The sequence below is a fragment of the Suillus discolor genome (assembly GCF_016758755.1).
Source record: "Suillus discolor strain FC423 chromosome Unknown F5147scaffold_86, whole genome shotgun sequence".
NCBI classification, from domain to species: Eukaryota; Fungi; Basidiomycota; class Agaricomycetes; order Boletales; family Suillaceae; genus Suillus; species Suillus discolor.
In genome coordinates, this window is record NW_024541333.1 from 139050 (window position 1) to 161344 (window position 22295).

The following is a 22295-nucleotide window of genomic DNA, read 5'->3' on the forward strand; positions in this document are numbered from 1 at the left end:
CCAACTGAATGTCTTCAAATAGATATCAATCACAATCTATTTTTACGCACATATGTTCCTTCACTCATCTACGAATATCACTGACCCACAGGGATTCGCATGCATAATTATACTTGCTGTATAAGACACTACTGGCTTATAATTTTCTTGTTGTCTGTTACTGTTTACGCGGCACATATACGTACCTAGATAATCGTCCAGTCCAACAGAACATTCCTAACACTGAAACCAAAAGGCTGCCACAACGATGAATCACTCCTGCCCAAGAACGAGCGCTCCTTTGTTATCTATCAAAGTAAACTCCGCATCTTCCTGTCCTGCCTTAGTAGCACCCACAGCGGGCCGTAGGCCAGATGAACCCAGAATGCCTGCTTTCATAATGGCACTGGCGAGAACGGGAACGTGAATCTCCACGCTGGACGTAAAGTGCGACGCAGCGCCCGTCACGTAGCTTGAATTAGCCAAATCAACATTGAAATAGAATTTGAGGGGAAGAAAAAGCGCACCCGGCTATGGTCTCTGCAAACCTTTTATTAGCACGTTCAGCTCCTTTGAGGAAACCTGGGCGGAAAACGATGGTGTCCGCATACCCAAGGCGTGCTATGCCCAGTTCTGTGAGCCCTTTGGATCTGAAGGAAAACAAAGTCAGATAAGGCATATGGAAGAGCGGACCGTGGTGATACTTGCGTACCTCGGATATAGGAAGTAAGAGGATGGGTTAGCACCACCAGACTGCATTTCACATCAATTCCCATCATATGCATTACGTGTTTTGCGTTAAACCCACCGACAGATACACAACACGTTGCTGATGTTCCGGATCATCTGTCTTTGCAGCCTTACAAGCGTTCACCACATACCTGGATACGACACATGAGATGAAATCGAGCATGACGAAAAGAACTCCACTCACTCTCTGTCAATCTTCTCGAACATTTCTGCGCTCCCTGCATTCGCACGAGTCGTCCCGAGGGTGACGAACACGACATCCCATCGCCCGTCCTTGAGCCCTGCCGCTTCCAAGTTCTCGAAGTTGATTGTTTTCTGCTCCAGTTTGCCCCTATTCTGGGGAAGGTCGGCTTCGGGAGTTACCCGTCTCCCATATTCGCCGACTTTGGACCATTGGTCGTTTGCGAGAAGCTCGCGAAGGAGATGTCTGCCTGTTGCGCCTGTTGCGCCTAGGATGAGAGCTGTAGACATGATGTGGAGTTGTCAAGTATTTCGGATGTGGATGACGAAGTCTCGAGTCCGCCGACGTGCACGTGTGCCTTCGCGCGGTGCCAAACACCACATAATATCACAAAACATTACCTTGCTGCTGCGCTGCAGGTCCTAACCAGTTTTGTGCTCCGTTCAACGTTCAACGTTGTCAACTATCAGTGATGTCGATCCGCATCTAAGCGGGCAATTGGTATTGGTAGGATATGATGAGCTTACCTGCCACGCGTCAACATAGAGGCACTTCCAACACGTCTCTACTGGGCCTAGCCTAATACCTCCAACCAACACCTGCTAATATTAGAATTTGGCATCTACATCAACTACTAGTACTAGTAGTCGCATTGACAATACAGGTACCAGGGAATACGCTAGTATGATACAAGTTGACTACTTGAGGCAAGGCACGAGCGTCATTTCTGGCGGTGATCGGAAATGGCGTCCACCGGGACAAAACGTCGCGCGTCATCCGTCGAGTTGTCGTTGCATTCAATCATCCGACAGGTGTCAGATTTTGAGGTCGTGATACCGGTTCATTTTATGAACACGACCGAGTGTGTATCAACGTGTCCGTATATCTGAACTCAGCGCGGATTACCCTTGGATGTACATGAATGTCCATGTCCACGGCAGGAAGTGACATCGCGTTCAACGATTTGTGGATTATAATCTTAGAAGAGCCTTGACGATGTACTTTTCGCTGCCTAGCGTCATTCAAACTAGCGATGGATTATGATATATTCAATGCCGCACTGCACAGTACACATCATAAAGAGCGTAATCGTTTCGTTCTCAACAAACCATTACAGGTATTTAACACAACATAGACAAGTCATCCATCGCTACACATCAAAAATAAAAAAAAGGGGAATTACAGCTCTGACCAAACGAGAGCCGGGGACAGTGACTAAATCCGTACAACAACAGCCTAGAACAAAATTTCAGCAAGCTTTTGCCAGAAACCTTCGGGAGGGTAGTATGGCCCTTCTGTCTCCTCTGGGGTGGGAATACCCTGATCTCACGCGTCAGATCGAGTCGAAGAGTAGCCGTCGAGACACTTACTGTCACAAAGTCCATCTCTTCTGGTTTCCAGACCTCGGTCTTTTTCATAAACTTCCAGCCAAAGTAAAGACCGAAGAACAGCGGTATGTTGATATCTGCGAGAGGTAATTGGGATTGTGAGTCTATTAAGACTGCATGGGAAAATGAGCAGACGCACAGGCAGTGAGGAAGCCGGAGGCGGTGAAAGTCCAGAAGACTTCGAAGCCGTTGATGATGATGAAGAAAATGCACCAGCTCAATCCCCAGATCGAAAGCCATGGCTGGAGGTAGTGTCAGCACTCGGCGGAGCCGCGTATCGATAGAGGGTACGTACTTGGAAGCGGTTCCAGTAGTGGAGCTTTGTGCGGTCAATGCCTTGGTACTTCATTCCGCGGTCTGCATATTTTATGAGACTTGGATTGGAAAGGGAGATAGGCGGACGATGGGCTTACGGAAGTATATGTAGGTCAAGTTGATAGATCCCCAACCGAAGAAGCCGCCCACAGTTGAGAGGTTGACGAACCAGCTAAATCAAACGTGAGTACCGATCGTACACCACTAGGAGCACACCTACTTAAACACTGTTGCGCCACCAGACTTGATGTTCATGAGCGCGAGGAATGCAAATATGCTCTTTATATGTAATCAGCGCCATGTAATAGTTCGATCTGAAGACGACGCACAGAGAATCCAACAGCGATGAGCGGAAGTCCAGAGTTCGTGCACCTTGCGAAAACCTTGGGTGCTTGCCCTCGGAGAGCAAGACCGTACAGAATACGAGATGAACAGAAGAGGAACGAGTTTGCAGCACTGAATGCACTGGTCATGACGCCGGCATTGATGATGCTTGGTAGAACTGTCCGTGTAAACATGAACAACGATCGGGTCCGGATTATCGTGAATGTTACCTTTAATTCCAGCATTCGTCATGGCAATGACATAGGGAGACTCAGCAGCAGTACCCGTGGCTGTGAGGAATGTATCAGACCTGCCTTGTAAGGCGCGAGTAGTGAAACTCACATTGGAGTAAGTTGGGATCGTTGTAAGGAACAATAAGGCCAGTGACAAAGATACCGAGGATCTGCGCGCACCCTCCATCAGGACCTGCATCATTCCAACCAAAATAATAAAGGCTTACATAGAAAACTAAAATACGGAAGAATACCCTGCGGACGGCTTTTGCGATGTTCCGGCGGGGGTTCTCGGTCTCCGAAGCAGCGCTATAAATCGATTTGATAAATGAGCTTCTTTTGTTGGAAGGGAAGGGTATACTTACATTGCGACGAGTTCCATGCCTTGGAATGAGAATGATGCTTGAACAATAACACTCAGAATGCCCAAGAAGCGGTCCAGGCCAATATCCTGTGGTTCTAGCCCAGCACCTGCGAAAATACCGGGGTTTTTCCAGTACTACCCTCATTGTCAGGACAAATGGTTCATTTCCGGTTGATTTTGATACCAACCTGGAAGCCCAGCCGGTGGTGATTTGGTGAACCGCCGAGATCGATGATCAGACCAACAAGAATGAGACCGGTGATCATCGTGACTTGGGATAGTAGGTAAGGCGGATATACCACGCCAGCATTAGGAATCAAGCTTACGTTTAATGATCGAGAACACGAATTCCGCTGGTAGATTATATGGTTGAGTTTGACTGGAGCAGCTTCAAAAATAGTTATTTCTAACCTTCACCAAAATACCTGAGGGAAGGTTGTGAGCATGCACTACGCGGAGCATAAATGCCACATACCGTACACCGAAGATGTTCGTTGCGCAAGCAAAAACAATGATAATTGCGGTGTAAATACCAGCGTGATTCGGCTACATGATAAAGCTTCATCAACATGGTTGGAAACCAAATGTTTGCTTGGCTCACATTGGAATCCCAATAAGTGATAAGAATCTGAGCGCCTGTGATTTCCACCGGCACAGTTATCCTTGTTGGGTGTAAACGTAATGCCAAGAAGACCAAAAATAAACATACACGTTGGTCTGTGGATCCAATCAGTACATTGTTACGCGCAGGGACGAATGATTAGCTCACATAAAAGTAGTTCTGAAAAAATTGCGATGACGGTCAGAAACGGCATGGACCGCGAAGGAGTCGACTTACCCATCCAACCTGGACAGCAATCAATTAGCGATAGCGCACTTCAATCGAAGAACTTGATACTTACTGCGAAACCAAGTGCAGGGTCGACCCATCGTGCGGCTGAATTGCGTCGATCAATGTCGCATTTCAAATGATACGAACTATCTCACATACCAAAATGGGGGAATGTCCCTGAGATTGGGGCATGAGACGTCATTTCACCGATGGAACACAGTGAGCTAAAAGGCATTAGAAAAGGGTTGATGAAAGGGTGTGCGAGCGTACGAGTATGCCACTGAGCCTACGAGGGCGTATGCGATAAGGGCACCAAGGGGGCCTGCGCCACTGAGAGCCTTCCCAGAACCCAGGAAAAGACCTGTACCGAGTGTTCCAGCAATCTACACTCTTCGTGAGTCAACTTGCAAGGGCAATACCGTGACACGACATACAGCAATCCTAATAAAATCAATGAGCTGGCTATAAGAAAATAAAGATGGACATACATCTGAACATGGCGTTGCTTGAGTCGACGCTGTACCAAGTCGATTGAAGCGACATCGAACTGGTGCCTTCCGTCGGCAACGACGTGAACTCCGACGTCGGGCTGGTTCTTCTCGACGCTATTAACATCATACTTGTGGTCCTCGCTACTCATGATGGAGTCAACGAGGGGATTGTGCCAAAGGATAGCGTACTGAGATGAGGGGGGGGTTCAGAGGGGGAAATTTATATTCGGCTCGTGTGCCATTAAGTATGGTAGGGAGACACAGCGTGGTGTCAAGTGGTGCCTGATACGGATCAGAAAATATTAGATAGGAACCACAATGGTGGACATGTTGATAGGAAGTTTTACAGCAATTTGTTTACCGACCCATGTCAAGAATGCGAACACGTCCGACATAACGATCAATACGTACACGGGTAGCTGTGCATAACATTATGATGTTACAGGAAGACTGCTGCGATAGTAGTTGAGACTCTCAGTCGGGCATGAAAAGCACGGAGTTTACCGGGTTGCTCGGAAGTTCCCAATATAGTAGACTAAAGTTAAATCTGGAAGGTGTTCCTCATCTGAACCAGCCCGTTCGAGGTTTGAGTCGACGGGTACCTGGCAGAAGCTTTGAGCCTTTGACTTTTGCTCGAAGCTCAGCCTCCCAAATCACCCTTCTGTTGATAATAGGCTCGACGACGACATCGGAGACCTTGAAATTTCTCGTGGTGCGATAAACAATATCATCGTTCCATGTGCCGAGCCGGATCATCTAACAACTACTTCAGGTTGCCCAGAGGTGGCGCAAGCACTGCTACTAGTAAGCACTAAACAGGCTGTGCTAGAATCGGTATATCAATTTGAGGTCCGTGGCCCAATGGCTATTGGGGAGCTTTACTGGATTTACCCGAGGTGAATCAGTGCTCCACTTCAAGTGAGTAACAAATGCTGCGTAAGACCCAAGTATTGAAGTTCTCCGGGCTTCTAGTTGGCTCACAAGTTAAAAATCTCGATAAAAATATATTGCCTATTATGGCGTACGCCAACAAAGTGCGGTAGGTACAATCGCCGCATGATGCAACTCTCAGGCAGGTCCCGGGTCACCTGATTATCCGATTTTCATATGCTACCCCGTGTGAGTCAGTGACATCGTTTGAAAATGCTTCTAATGTGGAGTACCCTCAAATTAATGGAAGGAAGGAAGTCGTCACCATTTACTCCTTCAGGCTATGCGAGTCTTGCCCCACGTTGAACGTAGCGATTTTCACTACCTATATCATGATTTTGTTCCTTGTTCATCCGCACTGCTCAATGAATGTCATAATGTCACAGCCTCCGAGATCGTCCGTGGTTGATATCAGAACGTTCTTTTCGTCAAAGTCGCACAAAGGCCTCACCGAGCTGCCAAACGAACCCCGCTTGCCCCGGAGGTGCTATGCCTGGCAGATGCTCATTAAAGAAATACGAGTTTCCTCCTTTCATTGACAACCGGCGGGCGATGGGCCGCAGTATTGCCAATGACAGCTCATCTAACTCACTACTCCGTTGAGTCCAGCTGATCCATGACAGGTGTCTCTAAATTAAATCATTCGGCTCAGTATGGGGCACATGACCAATCTCACGGGCATCATAGTCATCGAATGCAGTGCGCTGCCATCGTATTCAGACCATGGGATCATTAATGAATGCGAAAAATATAGTGTCAAGGTGAAGTCTGATAATTTGTATATTGATTGGTATGGTGACGTGTGCAGTGAGGAGCGCAGTCAGTTGAGCGCTAGCGCTAATCAGCACAGGAGCAGAGTTGAAAAACTTGAAAAAGCAACTTGTTACGCAGCATGGGAATGAGATTCCCACCTTTGCCTCCATTGACGAGTCTGCCCCAGGAAACCAATTATTTCGTCAATGCTGTAGGCCTTATCTACCTCATCAAATCTCATATAATCGAGCCAGCGAATATACGAGCCCTTGTCTCGAGTGCCACTTGCTTGTTACCTTAAATTTTGTCATCTCAAACGTATTTCAACATTAACTCTCATGCGAACTCCATTGATTTTTTTTGAGTTGGTGTAGAGATAGCGTTTCCACGGCTACCCCGCGCCACGTCATACTTCCTGATCATCGATCACAGACCACTATATACTTGGAAACAGCCTTTTCGGGTACATAACTCCGAGATAGGTTCTCGTACAGAACAACTCTACGGGTACTGCTAGACCGTTATCCTTCCAACGCCTCGAGCGTTGCTATGTCGGGAAAGCGGCAATTCGCTCAATATTCAATCCCGTCCTCGATGGCTCAAGCGCTCAAAGCCTATACCATACCACTTCGGTATCCCTCTACAACTCAATGTAAAGACCCACAAGTGACGTCACCGAAGCCAGCGCGTTATCTCCAACCTTCTATCAGATAAGCTACATTCCTGAACCCGATCATCTGATGATCATGATGCATATGTCCAACCTGTTCAAGTGTTGTCCCGACTCCAATATGTCCTTTACTGCACTCATACAATCGGACCTAGCATCCGAGGCGGAGTGGGTACCTCTTGTCGTTCACATTTCTGGCCCTCCAAATGGCACATGTCCAACTTGTACCGCAGCATCTTTCGAGTTCACCGCCGCTGCGCGATAACATGCTTGGACGTATCGGCGTGACATGCGGGCCTGAAAATGATTCTTTCTTACCGATATCACACGACGTCTGATGGTGCTTTGCGATAGCGTCAGGCCCACAGTTATCGGTGATAGGGAGACATGATACTTGAATGAGACCATACCGTGACATAGCCCAGGATGCATCTCCTATTTTCTCTCGCAATTTGAAACGAGCAAGTACGACGAGGGGGCTGCGTCATCGCGAGGATCCTAGATACGTGCGCGAACTCTCCGCGAAGCTTTAGCCCCATTGATAAATAAGGTTACGATAGAACATACATTGAAGTATTTTTCATATAGGCCCTGTTAATCGAAAAACTTGAGACCAATCGAACGACGAAAAATAAAGCAGGCTTAGATAACGACGGACCACCATTTGTCTGCACGATAGGGAGAACCAATTACGCAAAGACAACAGAAGACGAGAACGCGGCCATACTTTAGATTTAAATTTAAACGACATTCTAAACACCGCAGGAAGTCATCCAGTACTACGACCAAGCATGACATCGAGATATCAATCATCTTCGTCTTCTCCAAGTACATGCGCTGCTGCCGATGTCCCTTCCTCCCTCGATAGAGGCGTATACCACTTACTTGCATCCGTGTCTGAGAGCTCAATGCCCTCAGCGGAAAAAACAACATTGGGCTGCTGCGCAGACGACGCATTCCGCCCAGACGTGGAGTAAAGGTGCAGCAAGAAGACAGTGAGGAGGTAGAACAGGAACGCGATGCTGTGAGAGAACTAAGCTGACAAGTATCAACGCAAATTCATAAAGGCCCTCACCTATACATCGACAGTACATATGTGACGTGATCTATCCCTTCCTCGTGAGCAGCTTCGAGCTCCTCGTCCGTAGCAGACATAAAAAGTAACCTGGATACACAGTTAAGAACCGCATGGCTATGCTATAGTGGCAACATACCCAGAAGCAACTAGTAACTGTTGAATATTACAATGAGTACTTTCACAACAATCGTTAAGGAATAATACTAACAAACGGTGGCAAGTGCCTGAATGCCCGGACGCCATTCAGTTTCGCGGCAACACCAGTATCTTTGGGCGCAGAGGGTGCCAGGGTGTGTTCTGAATCATTATCATCCAGTGGAGGTCTCTCCGATAGGGGTGAGGATGGCAGCGGTATGAAACAAACCTCAAGGACACGTGCAAAGCCGGCGAGCATCAGCGAATATCCAAACATAGAGTGAACCTGACAATATGACCAGCATCAGTCCACACGAATGGTGAATATATGCAACCTGACATGATTCTTACCTTCGTGGACAACATCAGAGCCTGGACATGGTCTGACATAGCCCATCCTGTTAATATTATGCTAAGCGCTTATCAGACCATCGACCAGTGCGAGAAAGCGAAAAGACGAACATCACGCCGGGAACAACATTTCGCTGTATGCAGAGACAAGCTCAACAATGCAATAAAATCGACTGGATAGGTACCTGATTATTCCGAGACATGAAGATGCCAAGAGCGCCCCCTGCCCACCAGAGTAGCCCAAGAATCCTGCGTTACGAGGCATGGTTAATCACTTGACCGATACAATTCTCGGAACAGACGTACGTATGCTGCATATCTTTCACACTCCATTCACCACCGTGATGCTCAGTGAATGTATTGACTATGCCCTATTACATATTTAGCTCGGGCACATTGTACGTCCGTGATCCGTGATAGGCGCACCCAAAGCATGATCACCCAGGAATCCCACCATTCTGGACTACGGCCGCTGCGGCGAACCCAGTTGTCCCCGACAACGAGTAAAAGTGCCAATATCATGCCATAGGCAATGAATCCACTTCCCTGAAGATTTGAATGAGCACTGTCCGAAAGGGGTCATATTACACGTGGACCAACCATGAGATAGTGCGCAGCACATTGTCCAGCTCCCACCTCCCCGCAGAATCCCCTTAGCGTGATAACGCCAAACAAGCCCTGAACCCAACCAAGGATGGGCCATATACGTCCTAGGATGCCATGGGCGCGCACAGCGTATGGTCGTAGGGTACGTTCATGAATATGAAGCTTGAGATAAATTCCAAGGCCCAACTGGGCGAAGATAGGGACCAAAATCCATGATCCGATATGAGAGTGGACAGAAGAAGGGAACTGTCGACCGCCATGTGCATGGCCGAGGACTATGCCACCAAAAGTCAGGGCGAAGGCGAGACTCTGTACGTGATCAGAAGAGAATCACGGAAGATGAAAATGCAACGTACTTGTACCGGAACATGCCATCTACTTCGCGTAAGTCCAAGGACCATACCTACTGGGAATATGAAACCCCATACGATAGCTTGGAGGGCGATATGGATCCAGAGAACGGCATCAACTGGGGCATGTAGTTGTTCTTCTGTAAGGTCTGCTCCGTGATGTTCATGAGCAAGCACCGGTCCTATCAAATTTAAGACGAGGGGAAGTAGTAGGGGTGTCGATAAGAACAAGTCGCCTGCCATCAACAACGCTGAGCGATCTTGAATCTGCTAGATATTGTGCTTATAGAACGCTTCGAACAACTTGAATCAAAGTGTGAAATGACACGTGCATCGATTCGGCATGTCGGCAAGGTGTGATATTATGTAATTAATGTTTGAATGGCAAATCATGTGATGACTCCCAAGCGCATTATCCAAATTCAAACCCAATCACCCAGTTTTACTAGTCCAACTGAACATCTATCGACATTTGACGAACTACTCACCAGTCTACCAACGTCCTCTGGGAAAAGTTGTAGTAATTAACGATGGAAACCGCTGACGACAAGGCAACATGTCCACCGGGGATAATCGATAAACGACCACAGTCCGAGAGCCGCCTGTGACAGTTCGGTACCACTGGTTGGACTATCATACACTGGCAGAACGGATATATATATTCAGGGTGGGCATCTTTTAGGGTCAAGTACAAGGCTACCAGCCATAAGGATATATCACTATGAGTCTATGACTGTATCCTGTGATGCTGTGACACGAGGGAGAACAGCAGTGGTAAAATTTTGGCGACACTTAGTGGTGCCGGTGATGATCATGACACCCTGAGACACAGCCGACTTGAAATTACTAACCGCGACAGATGCGGCCGCTAAATTTTTGGGAGCCTCGGCATATGTATCGGTGGCCCATCTGTCTATGGAACTTTTCTGACCGTCTCTCAGGTGTGCACGCATGATCATGAGGAGATGTACAGACCGTCTGTGTATACCTTTTGAGTGCTGGCCCCTGGGCCAAGTTATTTTATAACTCCGAGACAAGTTCTCTTTTATCATGACCTGGCTACTAACTGTGTCATAATCTATTACGAGCTCGTTACACTCCGTTGCCAAATCATCGAAGGATGGCCCGCGGAATAAAGGAGCTAGGGAAGTCAGGTATGCTATAGTAATATTTCTATAGCACAATTGACCTGTGAAAGAAGCAGCATACGTATGATATCACCGGACACCATGTGGCTCGCGATCGAGCGATACCATAACCCCCCGGCTACGACTGCCCGCCAACTCAGATTAGCGGGGAGTATAGTTATGTATATTGCACGTATTGCTTACAGGGAGGAGTCGGACTATAGTTCAGTCATCAACCCGGGAACCGCACCCCAAACCTTACTTGACAGCTTATCGCAGTTTACGTCCCTTCAGGGTTTCACTCTGGTATACTGTGTTTCAGGCTCACATTTACATGACCCGCTATGAGCTGGCAGTGAGCACGTCTTTCGGGCAGAAGGCCTGATATAAAATGTGTTTCCTCTTGAAATTTGGTTTGAAAACGCGGATCATATTCTCTCTCCACGCCAATCGAGGACTAACCACTGTCCAATGAGACATATCCTGACAGGCTTGGTGCTCTCGATCACGTTTGTTGCCTGTGCGTGGGCTGGGCAACCAACTCATATTTATGGTGTTAATCTGGGTTCATGGTAGCGTTACAACTTATTCTACGTCTCTGACCGACTGTTTAACTTAAGTGGTAGCGCAGGTTAGTCTTAGAGCTATGGATGCTCCCTCAAGGTGATAAACCGATGAACTATACAAGTACGCGTTTACTGAACAAGTTTCTTTAGGGTGGGTGGATATGGGTGGACAATTATGTGGTTCAGATTGTTCGACGTGCATTTCAACCGAGTCGTACGTTCCTATTCTATTCTATACTATTTGTACGTGAAACTCGATTTGTTTTGTGATAATCTAGAGCATTTGCACAAGCATATCCAGACACTGTCAATGCTACATTCGCTCAACACTGGAATACATGGTTTACACAGAGTGATGTCGACACATTGAAGGCAGCCGGTATTAACACTGTCCGCATCCCTGTGAGTTGATTTCAAGGCATACCGCGAACGTGGCTAAGCTAACGCTGGACGGCTTGATCTACTTTACCTTTCTCATCCCGTGCGGACTCGTGTGTGTTGTGCAACGCGTTCCTACATAGCTGGGATATTGGATTGTGGAGGATTTAGTCGATAGGCCGTACGAATTATACCCTCAGGGCGGTCTTAACTATTTGGTGAGAAGCTCTGTTGTAGTTCAATCTTCTAGTTAAACCCAAGCTTTTGCGACTAGCGCCGGGGCTTGGGTTGGCTGCAAAACGCCGGGATCCAAGTAATCTTGGATCATCATGCATTGCCCGGAGTTCAAACGGCTCAGCAAATGTTCACTGGAAAGTAAGTTCTTATTCGTTCACTATTGGTTCGGTACTGAGAATGATTTTTACCAGTTGCACTACTGATGTTCAATTCTACGTGAGCCCTTTTGCAGCTGGCAAAAGCAATAAGTATGATAACCTGCATACAGACTCCATACAACTACCAGCGTGCATTGGTGTGGACAGCGGTCATGACTACGCTTTCTCACCTGGACCCTAATTTTGGGAGTGTTTTTTCGATCGAAGCAGCCAATGAGCCCATTAATGATGCGTCTCAAACACCTGGCTATGGCACATGTATGTATCATTCATCAGAAGTTCTTTCTCATGAGTTCTGAATCTTCATACAGTCCAAGAGAACTTCGTTCAGACAGTCCGTGCCGTTGAACTCACACTCGGAATCTCTGTGCCGTCGTCTAATTTATCGGTATCGGTATCAGCGTCCGTCTCGAACAACTTCACCGCTGCATTGAATGAGACATCCTCGGCAACCATCTTCCCAGCGGAGGTGCAAGCGGCACTTTCAGAAGCGGTTCCTATTATTATGGGGATAGGAGCAACACACGGTTTGCAGACCATATTCGAAGCGTCACCCTTCAAGCAGTCCGGTACTCCATTGGTAACGAAGTGAGTTTCCTACATGTCCTTGTTAGGATCCATTGACAATGGCATGCAAAGCTTCATGGATGTGAATTGGCAGCACAACAACCCCTCTAACCCAGCTGATGTTGCGATTGGCCCCCAAGCTTACGACGACCACTTGTATTATTCGTGAGTGCGACTACATTGTATTACCATGATTTCTTAAATTCTCTCTACAGGTCGGCCGTATGTCGTGTGCATGTAACTTATTGCTTCTCATTAACAATTTTATAGGGAAATGACCCGACGTCATACATGACCAGTATCTGTAGTACGTATTCTTCATTGGTTCGGCAATGGCGTACTCATTTGTGGTAAAGATCTTGCAGAAATCCAGATTGACGCAGCACTCGGCAACTCTCCACTCTGGTTCGGAGAGTGGTCACTCGATACACAGTTCAATGCCACGGACGAGTTCCTTTACCAATGGGCTGACGCACAGAAGTTGGCCTACAGTAAAGGTGCTGGATGGATTGTACGTGTCCCATAGTGTTTGATCAAGACGTGGCACAAACAAGAATCCTTTAGTACTGGAACTTCAAGATCGAGATATCAAACCTTACCAACGGGAATGCCCGTGCAAAGCAATGGTTAGTCAAGGCGCAGACCAGTGTACTTTATGAATGACTTGACGGTCATCTAGGTCATACCTTGAGGGGTTGGAGCTCGGGTTCTTTACCCAGGACCCCGCGGCGTTCCACAATGCAAACGTGTGCGCTCCATACACGAACAGTACTTCGAACAACACTTCGACCAGCGTCTCGAACACCACCTCGAAAGGCACCAGTTCAAGTGTGCCTATATCGATCCCTGCCACGGGTTATCAACCACTCATTTATTTTATGTTCTTATTATCATCATCATCAATATTCCTTTAAGCATGCCGGAAACGAGGTTTATTTGCCATCGCGTATTGTTTTTAGACATGAGAGGGAGGTTACATACACTTGATAGATACCCGACTACCGAACTTCTCCAGCAAGACCCTTCTTTATCGTTCCTTGAACTGTTTGTATCATAAATTGGTGTTTGCTTTGACAAGATCTTTGCTCCAGAATCCTTTGTGGTGATTACACAAAATCGTGACCGAATTCTGAAAAGCATCAGCAAGGCGTTGAAATCTAAATTAAGAATTTCCGACAGAGGCCTCCTTTCTCGTTCCGATACAGTAAGCAGACCCAACTTGCGTATGTCCACTATGAATGAACTTACTATTGGCTCACATTTCAGGAATCGCTCGCCATCCCTTGATACTATTCCTCTCGACATACTTTTCGATATATTTCAGCTCCTTCCTATCCAAAGCGTCCTGGCACTACGGCAGGTTTGCGCCCCTGTTTTCATTTCAAGGGGTTTTTTAATCTGATTTTTATTTTCTAGACTAGTAAAAGTTTTGATGCCATCACCCGTATGCACAGTCTCTGGGCTTTTTTTCTGCGGTCTCTTGTCCAGCAAAACATCCCTATACCTTATTTCGATGGGAAATCCCCTGAGTCTCTGTCAGCCTCAGAGCTCGAGCGGTTCACATGTCGCGCACTTGCTCTTCACATCAACTGGACTAACCCTAATCCGAATCTGAAGAGAGAAGTTCATTTTGGGGCGGCCGTGAAAGATCCATACGTTTTCTTTATGAAGTTTCTCCCTGGCAGAGGAAATCGTTGGTTAATATCTGTCACGAGTGAGGAATTCGAAAAACGTATCGTCCAGTGCTGGGACCTTACTGTCCTACAACCCGTGTGCATAGCAAAACTGACGTACACGAATCGGGCATTGAACAACCGTGTTATTATCAATAACGATCCCTCTTCTCCAGCCATAATGGCGATCCAGTCCGAGCCAGAAGTGTGAGTGTAAATAGTAACACCTGCTTTGACGTTCTTGCTGATTGTTTATCACAGAACGGAAATACTCACCATCGACTTCGAAGAGAAAGACCCCGAGTCAGCATTCGTTCTGCTGAGTGCCATCAATGGACGTAGAGAGATTAACCTACTCAGCGGGAACACGCTCATCACCAAGAATCAAAAATGGCACGGAAAAGTGAGCATATGGGACATCAGCGATCAACCTTATGAGAAAATCCAATTGGTGAGCCCCTCACCATATGTACAGGTTAGTTTGCTTTTCCCGTGTAATCCCGCACATAGCTGAATTCTATGATTTAGGAGTACCGATGCCGAGCAATGCATCTCTGTGACGATTACCTGATAATATTCTTCATCCAAACTGTCAAGCTCTACTCGACCATTCCCCGACCCACCGACATTGCAACGCCGGGAGTGCCAATCTCGTATCCACTCGCACAGTACAACTTCCACCATCAGGTCATAGACAACGTCGATATGTCAGAACAAGTTAGCTGGCATGCTGCGCGCTTGCGCCGTCCATCGCCAATCAACATTGTCGTTCGAATTGGATCCACCTTTTCCTGGTCGGGGCACACATTACATCATTTCGTGCTTGACCCAAATCCCGCGTATGTCCCAGGACGGGAGACTTCTCTATACAACCTTCCATACTTGATGCAGCCCACTCTAGTGCACACGATATGCTCTCCAGTGCGGACGATATGCTATGCGAATTTGTCAGATCAGAAGTCGGACGTTGCTCTCGGACGATATGGTACTATGCTCTTACTTGACAACCATTTCCCAGACTTGGCGGACAGGATGGAGTCTAGCGACTTCCAACATCAGCGACTTTCAGTACGGATACTGACGACTACAGGAGGATCCTCGACTAGTCAGCATAACTCACATCGTTCCAAGGCATTTCGCGTGCGAGCCAGCAACTATTGGAACGGGGTAGCGATTGATGAGGAGTCTGGGAGAATTGTGGTCAGTGATGTGGACGGTACGATAACACTCTTCGAATATCTTTAACTTCATTTGTTTTTTGTTTTGATTATTGCCTCTTGACATGGACATTCTTCTCTACACGCGCATCAAACTCACATCTAGCATATTTCACCATTTTATGCCCATAATATACGAAAGAAAACTTATTGTGGTGGTGTACAACTGCGTGCTTCGTTCCTGCTAGGTTTCCATTCCAAAAGGATCCCAATTATTCCAAGTCACAGCCGATATATCGCGTTAGGGCGCAGTAAGGACCTGGAAACCAATATGTGCCGTGTCATCAGTTCACAAGACGTTCGTGTATGCAGGGAAGCGATGAGACATACTTGCATCACTCGGCAAGGTGGTCGTGTAAGGCGTTCCTCCACTTGCCATACGGATTTGGAGACGAGTGTCTTTGAAGTCCTTTCCACTTGTGCCGCTGGACGAAGGCGCTCTTACTGCTGGAGTCGTCAACGCATTGGCCGTCACGTAAAGCTTTCTCCCTTGCAGCCTTTTCTGCACGGGCTTTCTTATCAACCTCGATCTGGGCCTTTACCGCGGTCTTGGCTCTGGCATCCTCAAGCTTCTCTACCGCACGCGGTTAGATCGGATTAATATGGATAGAATCCATGCGCATGACAACCACCTATGTTTCTACCCACCTTCTTTCACGAGCTCTTCGGCCTTCAGCTCATCTTTCAGTTTGCTGATGTCCTGGTTTGACTGAACTTCTGAAACACAAACACCACCGAGTACGCGACTAAACTCACCTTGCCAGACTTGCGGCGAATAGCTTCATTCGCACGTGCTTCCTCGGCTTCTTGTTGAGACTTTACGCTGCGCTTTGCAGCTATTTTTTCTCTGAGGTCAGCCAACTTCTGCCGCTTCTCTTCCTCCGTAAGTGGCTTTATCTGAGGGACATCTGAGGTTAGAAATACGGCACACACGCCACAGAGTACAAACCTCTTCCGTAGACTCCTCAAACTGATCATGTCCACTCTTCTCGGCGTGGTAATTAGCCAACGCTATGTTCTTAAACACCTTGCCGCATTCTGAGCATTTGATACTCTAATAAGTGAGTTTATTGAAGATAGAGGCTTCAGAGCCGCAATTGAAATAAACGTACCTTGGCATCTACTTAAGTGGCACCAGCTTTAGTTCCTATCAAGCGCCGCAGGGCATCGACATCGACGTCCATGGGCTACCCTGCGCTGCCCGATGCACTCGTAGGAGCAGCAGCGTTCGGATCTGGAATAGGCTTCCCTTCGTTCTCCAGAATGTGATCTATAGCAGGCTGCAAACCGCGATTGTTAGTCGTCACCAAACGCGTTCGAGAGGTTCGGTTCGGGTCCGAACCAGGTTCGAGTCTCGACCACCAAGCTATTGCAGATGATGGGACGTAAGAGCTCCACCACGCTGTCCCCAACACTACGAACGTCATGCGCAAACGCCCAGTCCACGTCAGCAACTGCTGACATGGCTCAGACGAGTACGGACAACGGACGAGAGCAGGAGGGAAGAAGACGACGAGGAGAACGAGGGATTGTTGACATTGTAATAGAATGAGGCAGCATTGGGCGGTACCAGATGAGGGGACTAAAAATCGCGAGCACAATGTGAGATTGTGTTGAAGATTGGCGAAGTGGCTCACTGATGATGGAGAGGTAGTGACTGAGGAAGGAGGATCTGACGGAGGGTGTGTGTGAGCGTGACCAAATGGGCACTTAATACAGTGCAGCAAACACTTCCCACACCGCGTCTTGCTTGCAATTTTGACGCGCACGACGCGCCCTGACATTTCAAAATCTATCTATGACAGTCCCCAGTCGATTTCGTGCGGCCGTTCCAGCCTTCCAGACGCTCCCCGCCACCACAGGCTCTGCTTCCCTTCCGAGGTTCCACACCAGTGGCACTGCTCGCTTAGGTAAGCTCCCTGGACTTCTGCTGCTCAGTCCCACTTCCTTTCGAACTATATCGTAATGTCCAGTTCTCTGCTCGTTCCCCAACATGTTGCATATATCGCAGCTCTTGGAGATGTTAGTTTTTTGACTCTTAATCAGTGAACTGATCTCTAAGGTTTCAAGCAGAGCAAACATGAGCTGTCCTATCATCTCTCGGCTCACCTAAGGATGAACGCAGTGTACTGGGGCTTGACTGCTCTTTTGATCATGGGACATGGGGACGCGTTGGATCGCGATGAGATGATAGATTTTGTTATGAGCTGCTGGGATGAGGAGGCAGGTTTGTTCCTATCAAGAGATCCATGCCATCTCGAGCTCACATTCCGCAGGCGCTTTTAGCGCTCATCCTGATCATGACGCGCACCTGCTTTCTACTCTCAGCGCAATACAAATTTTGTTAATGCAGGATGCGCTCAATAGAGTCGATGTTGACCGCGTTGTGAAATGTACGTTCTTTATCTATTGTCGAATGGTTTACATCACTGATACGACTCAGTCATTTTATCTTTGCAGCAACCTTCTGGAGTTTTTGCGGGCGACGCCTTCGGGGAAACTGATACACGGTTTTCGTATTGTGCGGTCAACGCTCTCTCGCTTCTTGGCAAGCTTGATGAATTGGACGTTGAGAAAACGGTCGCATATATCAGGCGTTGCAGGAATTTTGATGGTGGATTTGGCCACGTTGCGGGTGCCGAAAGTCATGCTTCACAAGGTGAGCCTCTCCCAACACACATAATTTCGAAACGTTGAAGCGTCATAGTATTTGTTTGCGTTGCGGCACTCGCTATCCTGGACAGATTGGATGAGGTCGATCAGCCAACCTTGTGTTGGTGGTTATCGGAACGACAATTACCGAATGGAGGACTTAACGGGCGCCCTGAAAAGCTGGAAGATGTGAGTTTCTGTACACATGACTGCCCTGCAGTGTTCCTAATTCTCTGTTTATAGGTTTGCTACAGCTTCTGGGTGTTATCCGCCCTTGCTATCCTTAACAAGCTCGCATGGATAGACTCGAGTAAGCTGGAAGCCTTCATTCTCTCTGCGCAAGACACCGAGTCAGGAGGTATTGCCGACCGCCCGGGCGATATGCCTGATGTCTTCCATACGATATTTGGCTTGGCCGGTGCGTAAGGTGTTCCAATCTCAGAACTAACCTCAGAACCATCTTCTCGACAGGTCTGTCATTACTAGGATACCCGGCACTAGTGGACCTTGACCCGGTGTACTGCATGCCTGCGAGCATCATTGAAAATTTGGGTCTCAGGAAGGGGTGGAAGGCTTTGCAGAGAAGGACTTCGTGATCTGCGTTATTGAGGTTACATATCAGCCCATCTATTGTAAAAACGGAGTGATTTCCTCGACGCTATGTGCGCGCTCCACTTTAGCTTGATTTATCTGAGCGTTATCCGCCGTGAAGTGGTGCATACGTATTGCATGTACAATCTCAATGTCTACTGAATTACTGGCTTCATCGATCGTTCGAACGTCCATCGATGCATCCTTCGACCCCTTTCTCGCTCCATACTCTGCATCACATTATGGGCGGAGTTCCTAATCCTAAACCTTACCATGGCGTCCAGCTGCACCTTTCACGGCATCGTGGGCATTCAAAATGCCTCTCCGTGCTCACTCGGTAGGAAGCGCTTCTGGAAAATGGACGGGTTTGTCCCTCTCGCTACAGACGGAGAGGACACTAGCAATGCGATGGATCTTCCTGCGTCCGTCTTCACTTTTGGAGGTAGCACCGCGCCTACCGAGGACGGTGTTTACTTCATCAATGCTCGCCTGATTACCACTACTGCAGGTGATGAACCTGCACTCGAGCTGTACTGTGTTGATGTCTGTCATCTCCCATTTATTTCACTTATATATTAACTGACTCCTCTAATTTCCCAAGCGAATCCAGCCTTTGGATAGTGCCTGTGCCCTTTCCTCAGTCCTCATCGCTGGCAAAGTCTCGCGAGGCACTTCTGAACTTGCTGAGAGTCGGTCATTTGACATTGATGTCATGCAGTACGGTATTATGGCTCAGCAGCTGGCTCGCATGCGTTCTATCCTCCTGCTCATCCTCGCCTCGATCGTACTCCTGTTCCTGCAACTGAAAAGCATGTCATCACATAACGGAGCTTGATCATAAGCGATACGTCGTGTGCGTGCATGTCATCACTCTGGGTCCGTCCACCAATGATGTCGAAAACCGCCGTCATCGAGATGCCGCCGCGCCCACTCCACTGAAGAGCTTCAACTGGAGTGGCAAGGGCAAGAAAAAGCGGACGTCTCACACTGACTCTGACGCGGAATCGGAATCCACGCATCAGAAGAAAGGCAAGAAGCGTCAGGTAATCCCTGCAGAGGGGGCTATGGAAGAGGCTGGTCCGTCTACCAACATGGACTGAAATCACGGCGTCATTGATTCAGTCGTCGTAGCTTACTCTAGCTCGCTAAATTGGTAATCATGATTTCGAAATCATCTCAGACGCGAGCGTCATCGCCTGCATGCCGCTCTCCATCATCAGTTCAATGGTGTGTTGACATTGTGTATTCTCTCCGATTTCTTAACCTGCTGGTAGAGTCTTTGTCTCCACTGACATCGCTTCCTCCATCTTCTTCTCCAACGCCCTTCGCAGTCAACGAGCGACCTGCCGTAGAACGTCCTGCACCGTGGTGGATCTTACTTTGCAACAACCCTCCACCACCAATCACGCCACGTACATGGAATCGCCGCTGCAGCCACTGCAATGCTCTACTTCTTTCAACGGAGTCGAATATATTTTACTGTGGAAATTAAGGACTTCGTGATTTGCGTTCGGATTGAGGTTACTTATGTCGAGGAACTTACTGGAAGAAGTGACCGGAGGTTGAAAGTAGAATCAGTATAGTATTTGCCTGAATTGCGGGCAAAATGCGGGTATGATATATATAGGCAAGGTGGTAGCGCTCGAAGGCTGTTCTAACTGTCACATCGTGTCTATCGACGGATAGATAGACTACTAGTCAGATCGCTCTTGGTTGAGTCGGTTCCTCACTGGCATGCTAGTGAGCGCTGAACCCACTTATGCACCGGTGTCTGCATCTCGAAGAAATTTTGCAAGAAATCTTCAAAAATGCTGACTATATGTCGTTGACGGTTCTTGCCAGGACATGTCGATTGTTTTACGAGCCCGCCCTGAACGCCATTTACTCGGATCTTCCAGGGCTCCAGCCATTAATTGAGCGTTTACCCCACGATTTGTGGTCAACCAGGTCCGGTGAATTGGTGAATGTTCAAATGAAGATTTGAGAACTCTTCTAACTAGCTACCGTTGTCTAGGTGATCCGAGGACCCCTGCACCCCAATGATTGGGAAGTGTTTGCAAGCTATTCTCGCCGGGTTCATAGCCTACGGCTTAGATGGTTCGCGAGCGATGCCAAGCTCTATCGCGCCCTTTTGTCGCCTCCCGATCCCTCGTTTCTTTTACCCAACCTTCGTACATTCACCTGGCACTGTCTCAGCACCCGCTCTGCTGGACTTGATGACATGATCGCCTTCATGCGTTCGCTCTTCTGTCACAACCTCGCGGCAGCGCAGCTAATCGTATCTGAATATGCTCTTGCTGCATTCTCCGATCTTGGATGCACCTCGCTTAGGAAGCTAGTCATCCAAAGTCATAAAGTTGCTATCAGTGCAAGTGTGACAGAAGATGCGATATACAAACTCTCTGCTTTGAGATCTCTCGCGTGCGGTGAGGTCTCTGTCAGAGCTCTCCATCACTTGGCGCAATTTCCATTGTTGAGCCGCTTGACCATTTGGCTTGGAAACGATACCCCATCCACGCTCACTTTTCCAAGGTTTTCATTTAGCAAACTTCGCTATCTGACAATCAATACTAAATCTATCGGTCCGTGCCTCTCTATGCTCAAAGCGGCCAACTGGAACATACGCTGTTTCCACCATCGGATGGATGCGGGGTATGATCCCGCTGGACGCAAGGTGCTTCTGAAACTGCTTCCCTTGCAGCTCTCGCACGAGTCACTGAATTGCATTTCCCTGCAAACCGCCTCTCCTTATCAAGACGACGACTCCACCACAAATCCCTTTTCATTGAAGCCGCTTTTTAGCTTCAAGAATCTGTTGATACTAGAACTCAACCTGAGCGGAGCTATCCTCCCAGAACTGGATAACGACAGTTTGCGACAACTCGCTGTTTCGTGGCCGCGGTTGCGGGTTCTCATCCTGCATCAGAACGCAGGAACGTATCGTGTCCCACAAGTAGATCTCACAGGGCTTGTTATACTCCTGGAACATTGCCCCGAACTACATCAGCTCGTCCTTTCCGTGAATGCAATTATCGACACCAAGGCGCCTCCCACGCCTCCGATAAGCAACAGCAGCAATAAGCTCATTACCTCCATCAATTTTTCCAATTCGCCGATTACAAAACCAGCTGAAGTTGCGGCGTTTCTGTCTGCTATCGTGCCCAACCTCCGAGAAACGTCATCTTGGACAGGAGAAGTGATGTGCACTGCTGGGAGCGTTCAAGAGTATCGAAAACGGTGGGACGATGTAGCAGAGTTGGTCCCTGTATTTGCAGAGGTGCGGAGGCAAGAAAGGGAAGCCTGCATGCACTTACTCAAGAGTGAAGTAGTGCGTAAATAATCTCCTTGTGGACCACGTTGCTGCTGGCATTCCATGGTCCAGGCGGCATAAGATGCTGC

The 22295-nt window shown here is 48.0% G+C and overlaps 9 protein-coding genes across 9 annotated transcripts; 5 read left to right on the top strand and 4 right to left on the bottom strand.

Annotated features, from left to right (window-relative positions):
* Positions 1-15: 15 nt before the first annotated feature.
* Positions 16-1327, bottom strand: F5147DRAFT_425111 (uncharacterized protein). The gene is made up of 5 exons (XM_041429771.1): positions 914-1327; positions 788-860; positions 692-732; positions 507-629; positions 16-451 (listed from the first exon to the last, which is right to left on the bottom strand). Exons 1-5 carry the CDS (start codon positions 1198-1200, stop codon positions 253-255), a joined length of 723 nt encoding a protein of 240 aa, XP_041287103.1. The 5' UTR covers positions 1201-1327; the 3' UTR covers positions 16-252.
* A 611-nt stretch (positions 1328-1938) lies between these two features.
* F5147DRAFT_721612 (general APC amino acid permease) lies at positions 1939-5135 on the bottom strand. The gene is made up of 24 exons (XM_041438876.1): positions 4855-5135; positions 4801-4807; positions 4637-4749; positions 4526-4590; positions 4437-4471; positions 4373-4381; positions 4304-4315; positions 4244-4251; positions 4136-4196; positions 4010-4080; positions 3946-3959; positions 3861-3887; positions 3723-3805; positions 3536-3669; positions 3398-3479; positions 3280-3340; positions 3168-3227; positions 2943-3115; positions 2834-2892; positions 2712-2785; positions 2594-2655; positions 2438-2540; positions 2281-2375; positions 1939-2230 (listed from the first exon to the last, which is right to left on the bottom strand). Exons 1-24 carry the CDS (start codon positions 5004-5006, stop codon positions 2147-2149), a joined length of 1644 nt encoding a protein of 547 aa, XP_041287104.1. The 5' UTR covers positions 5007-5135; the 3' UTR covers positions 1939-2146.
* A 2880-nt stretch (positions 5136-8015) lies between these two features.
* F5147DRAFT_779466 (uncharacterized protein) lies at positions 8016-9973 on the bottom strand (the record flags this gene model as incomplete). Its single annotated transcript, XM_041442294.1, has 11 exons — positions 8016-8232; positions 8286-8375; positions 8425-8441; positions 8497-8709; positions 8775-8835; positions 8886-8908; positions 8960-9023; positions 9081-9145; positions 9201-9320; positions 9375-9689; positions 9737-9973. The coding sequence occupies 11 exons, from the start codon at positions 9971-9973 to the stop codon at positions 8016-8018; spliced, it is 1422 nt and encodes a 473-aa protein (XP_041287105.1).
* Positions 9974-11571: 1598 nt separating this feature from the next.
* On the top strand, positions 11572-13856 carry F5147DRAFT_721636 (glycoside hydrolase family 5 protein). Its single transcript, XM_041438877.1, has 13 exons — positions 11572-11637; positions 11702-11825; positions 11945-12019; positions 12076-12176; positions 12230-12254; positions 12307-12454; positions 12508-12784; positions 12836-12928; positions 12979-12985; positions 13034-13070; positions 13120-13274; positions 13328-13389; positions 13443-13856. The coding sequence occupies exons 1-13, from the start codon at positions 11585-11587 to the stop codon at positions 13675-13677; spliced, it is 1392 nt and encodes a 463-aa protein (XP_041287106.1). The 5' UTR covers positions 11572-11584; the 3' UTR covers positions 13678-13856.
* A 141-nt stretch (positions 13857-13997) lies between these two features.
* F5147DRAFT_642740 (uncharacterized protein) lies at positions 13998-15681 on the top strand (the record flags this gene model as incomplete). Its single annotated transcript, XM_041433103.1, has 4 exons — positions 13998-14123; positions 14180-14643; positions 14698-14905; positions 14968-15681. The coding sequence occupies 4 exons, from the start codon at positions 13998-14000 to the stop codon at positions 15679-15681; spliced, it is 1512 nt and encodes a 503-aa protein (XP_041287107.1).
* Positions 15682-15825: 144 nt separating this feature from the next.
* Positions 15826-17437, bottom strand: F5147DRAFT_821504 (uncharacterized protein; the record flags this gene model as incomplete). The annotated part of the gene is made up of 9 exons (XM_041443703.1): positions 15826-16227; positions 16302-16353; positions 16410-16550; positions 16603-16707; positions 16766-16773; positions 16864-17107; positions 17137-17235; positions 17291-17325; positions 17383-17437. The coding sequence occupies 9 exons, from the start codon at positions 17435-17437 to the stop codon at positions 15989-15991; spliced, it is 978 nt and encodes a 325-aa protein (XP_041287108.1). The 3' UTR covers positions 15826-15988.
* A 181-nt stretch (positions 17438-17618) lies between these two features.
* F5147DRAFT_840559 (rab geranylgeranyltransferase) lies at positions 17619-18901 on the top strand (the record flags this gene model as incomplete). The annotated part of the gene is made up of 7 exons (XM_041444304.1): positions 17619-17675; positions 17727-17880; positions 17930-18046; positions 18097-18312; positions 18361-18494; positions 18549-18723; positions 18777-18901. The coding sequence occupies 7 exons, from the start codon at positions 17619-17621 to the stop codon at positions 18899-18901; spliced, it is 978 nt and encodes a 325-aa protein (XP_041287109.1).
* Positions 18902-19169: 268 nt separating this feature from the next.
* On the top strand, positions 19170-20053 carry F5147DRAFT_779470 (uncharacterized protein; the record flags this gene model as incomplete). The annotated part of the gene is made up of 4 exons (XM_041442295.1): positions 19170-19439; positions 19498-19680; positions 19739-19973; positions 20028-20053. The coding sequence occupies 4 exons, from the start codon at positions 19170-19172 to the stop codon at positions 20051-20053; spliced, it is 714 nt and encodes a 237-aa protein (XP_041287110.1).
* Positions 20054-20655: 602 nt separating this feature from the next.
* On the top strand, positions 20656-22236 carry F5147DRAFT_779471 (uncharacterized protein; the record flags this gene model as incomplete). Its single annotated transcript, XM_041442296.1, has 2 exons — positions 20656-20856; positions 20911-22236. 2 exons carry the CDS (start codon positions 20656-20658, stop codon positions 22234-22236), a joined length of 1527 nt encoding a protein of 508 aa, XP_041287111.1.
* Between the last annotated feature and the right edge of the window lie 59 nt (positions 22237-22295).

Excerpts from the sequence above, each read along its gene's own strand:
- F5147DRAFT_425111 (XM_041429771.1), bottom strand. The coding sequence starts at position 1,200 with ATGTCTACAGCTCTCATCCTAGGCGCAACAGGCGCAACAGGCAGACAT. Across the intron at positions 861-913 it reads TTCGAGAAGATTGACAGAGA|GTATGTGGTGAACGCTTGTA; the intron begins GTGAGTGGAGTT and ends TGTCGTATCCAG. Across the intron at positions 630-691 it reads TCTTACTTCCTATATCCGAG|ATCCAAAGGGCTCACAGAAC; the intron begins GTACGCAAGTAT and ends GTTTTCCTTCAG.
- F5147DRAFT_721636 (XM_041438877.1), top strand. The coding sequence starts at position 11,585 with ATGGGTGGACAATTATGTGGTTCAGATTGTTCGACGTGCATTTCAACC. Across the intron at positions 11,826-11,944 it reads TTAACACTGTCCGCATCCCT|CTGGGATATTGGATTGTGGA; the intron begins GTGAGTTGATTT and ends GTTCCTACATAG. Across the intron at positions 12,785-12,835 it reads GGTACTCCATTGGTAACGAA|CTTCATGGATGTGAATTGGC; the intron begins GTGAGTTTCCTA and ends TGGCATGCAAAG.
- F5147DRAFT_721612 (XM_041438876.1), bottom strand. The coding sequence starts at position 5,006 with ATGAGTAGCGAGGACCACAAGTATGATGTTAATAGCGTCGAGAAGAAC. Across the intron at positions 3,116-3,167 it reads GACGAATGCTGGAATTAAAG|TTCTACCAAGCATCATCAAT; the intron begins GTAACATTCACG and ends TTACACGGACAG. Across the intron at positions 2,541-2,593 it reads ACTACTGGAACCGCTTCCAA|CCATGGCTTTCGATCTGGGG; the intron begins GTACGTACCCTC and ends CACTACCTCCAG.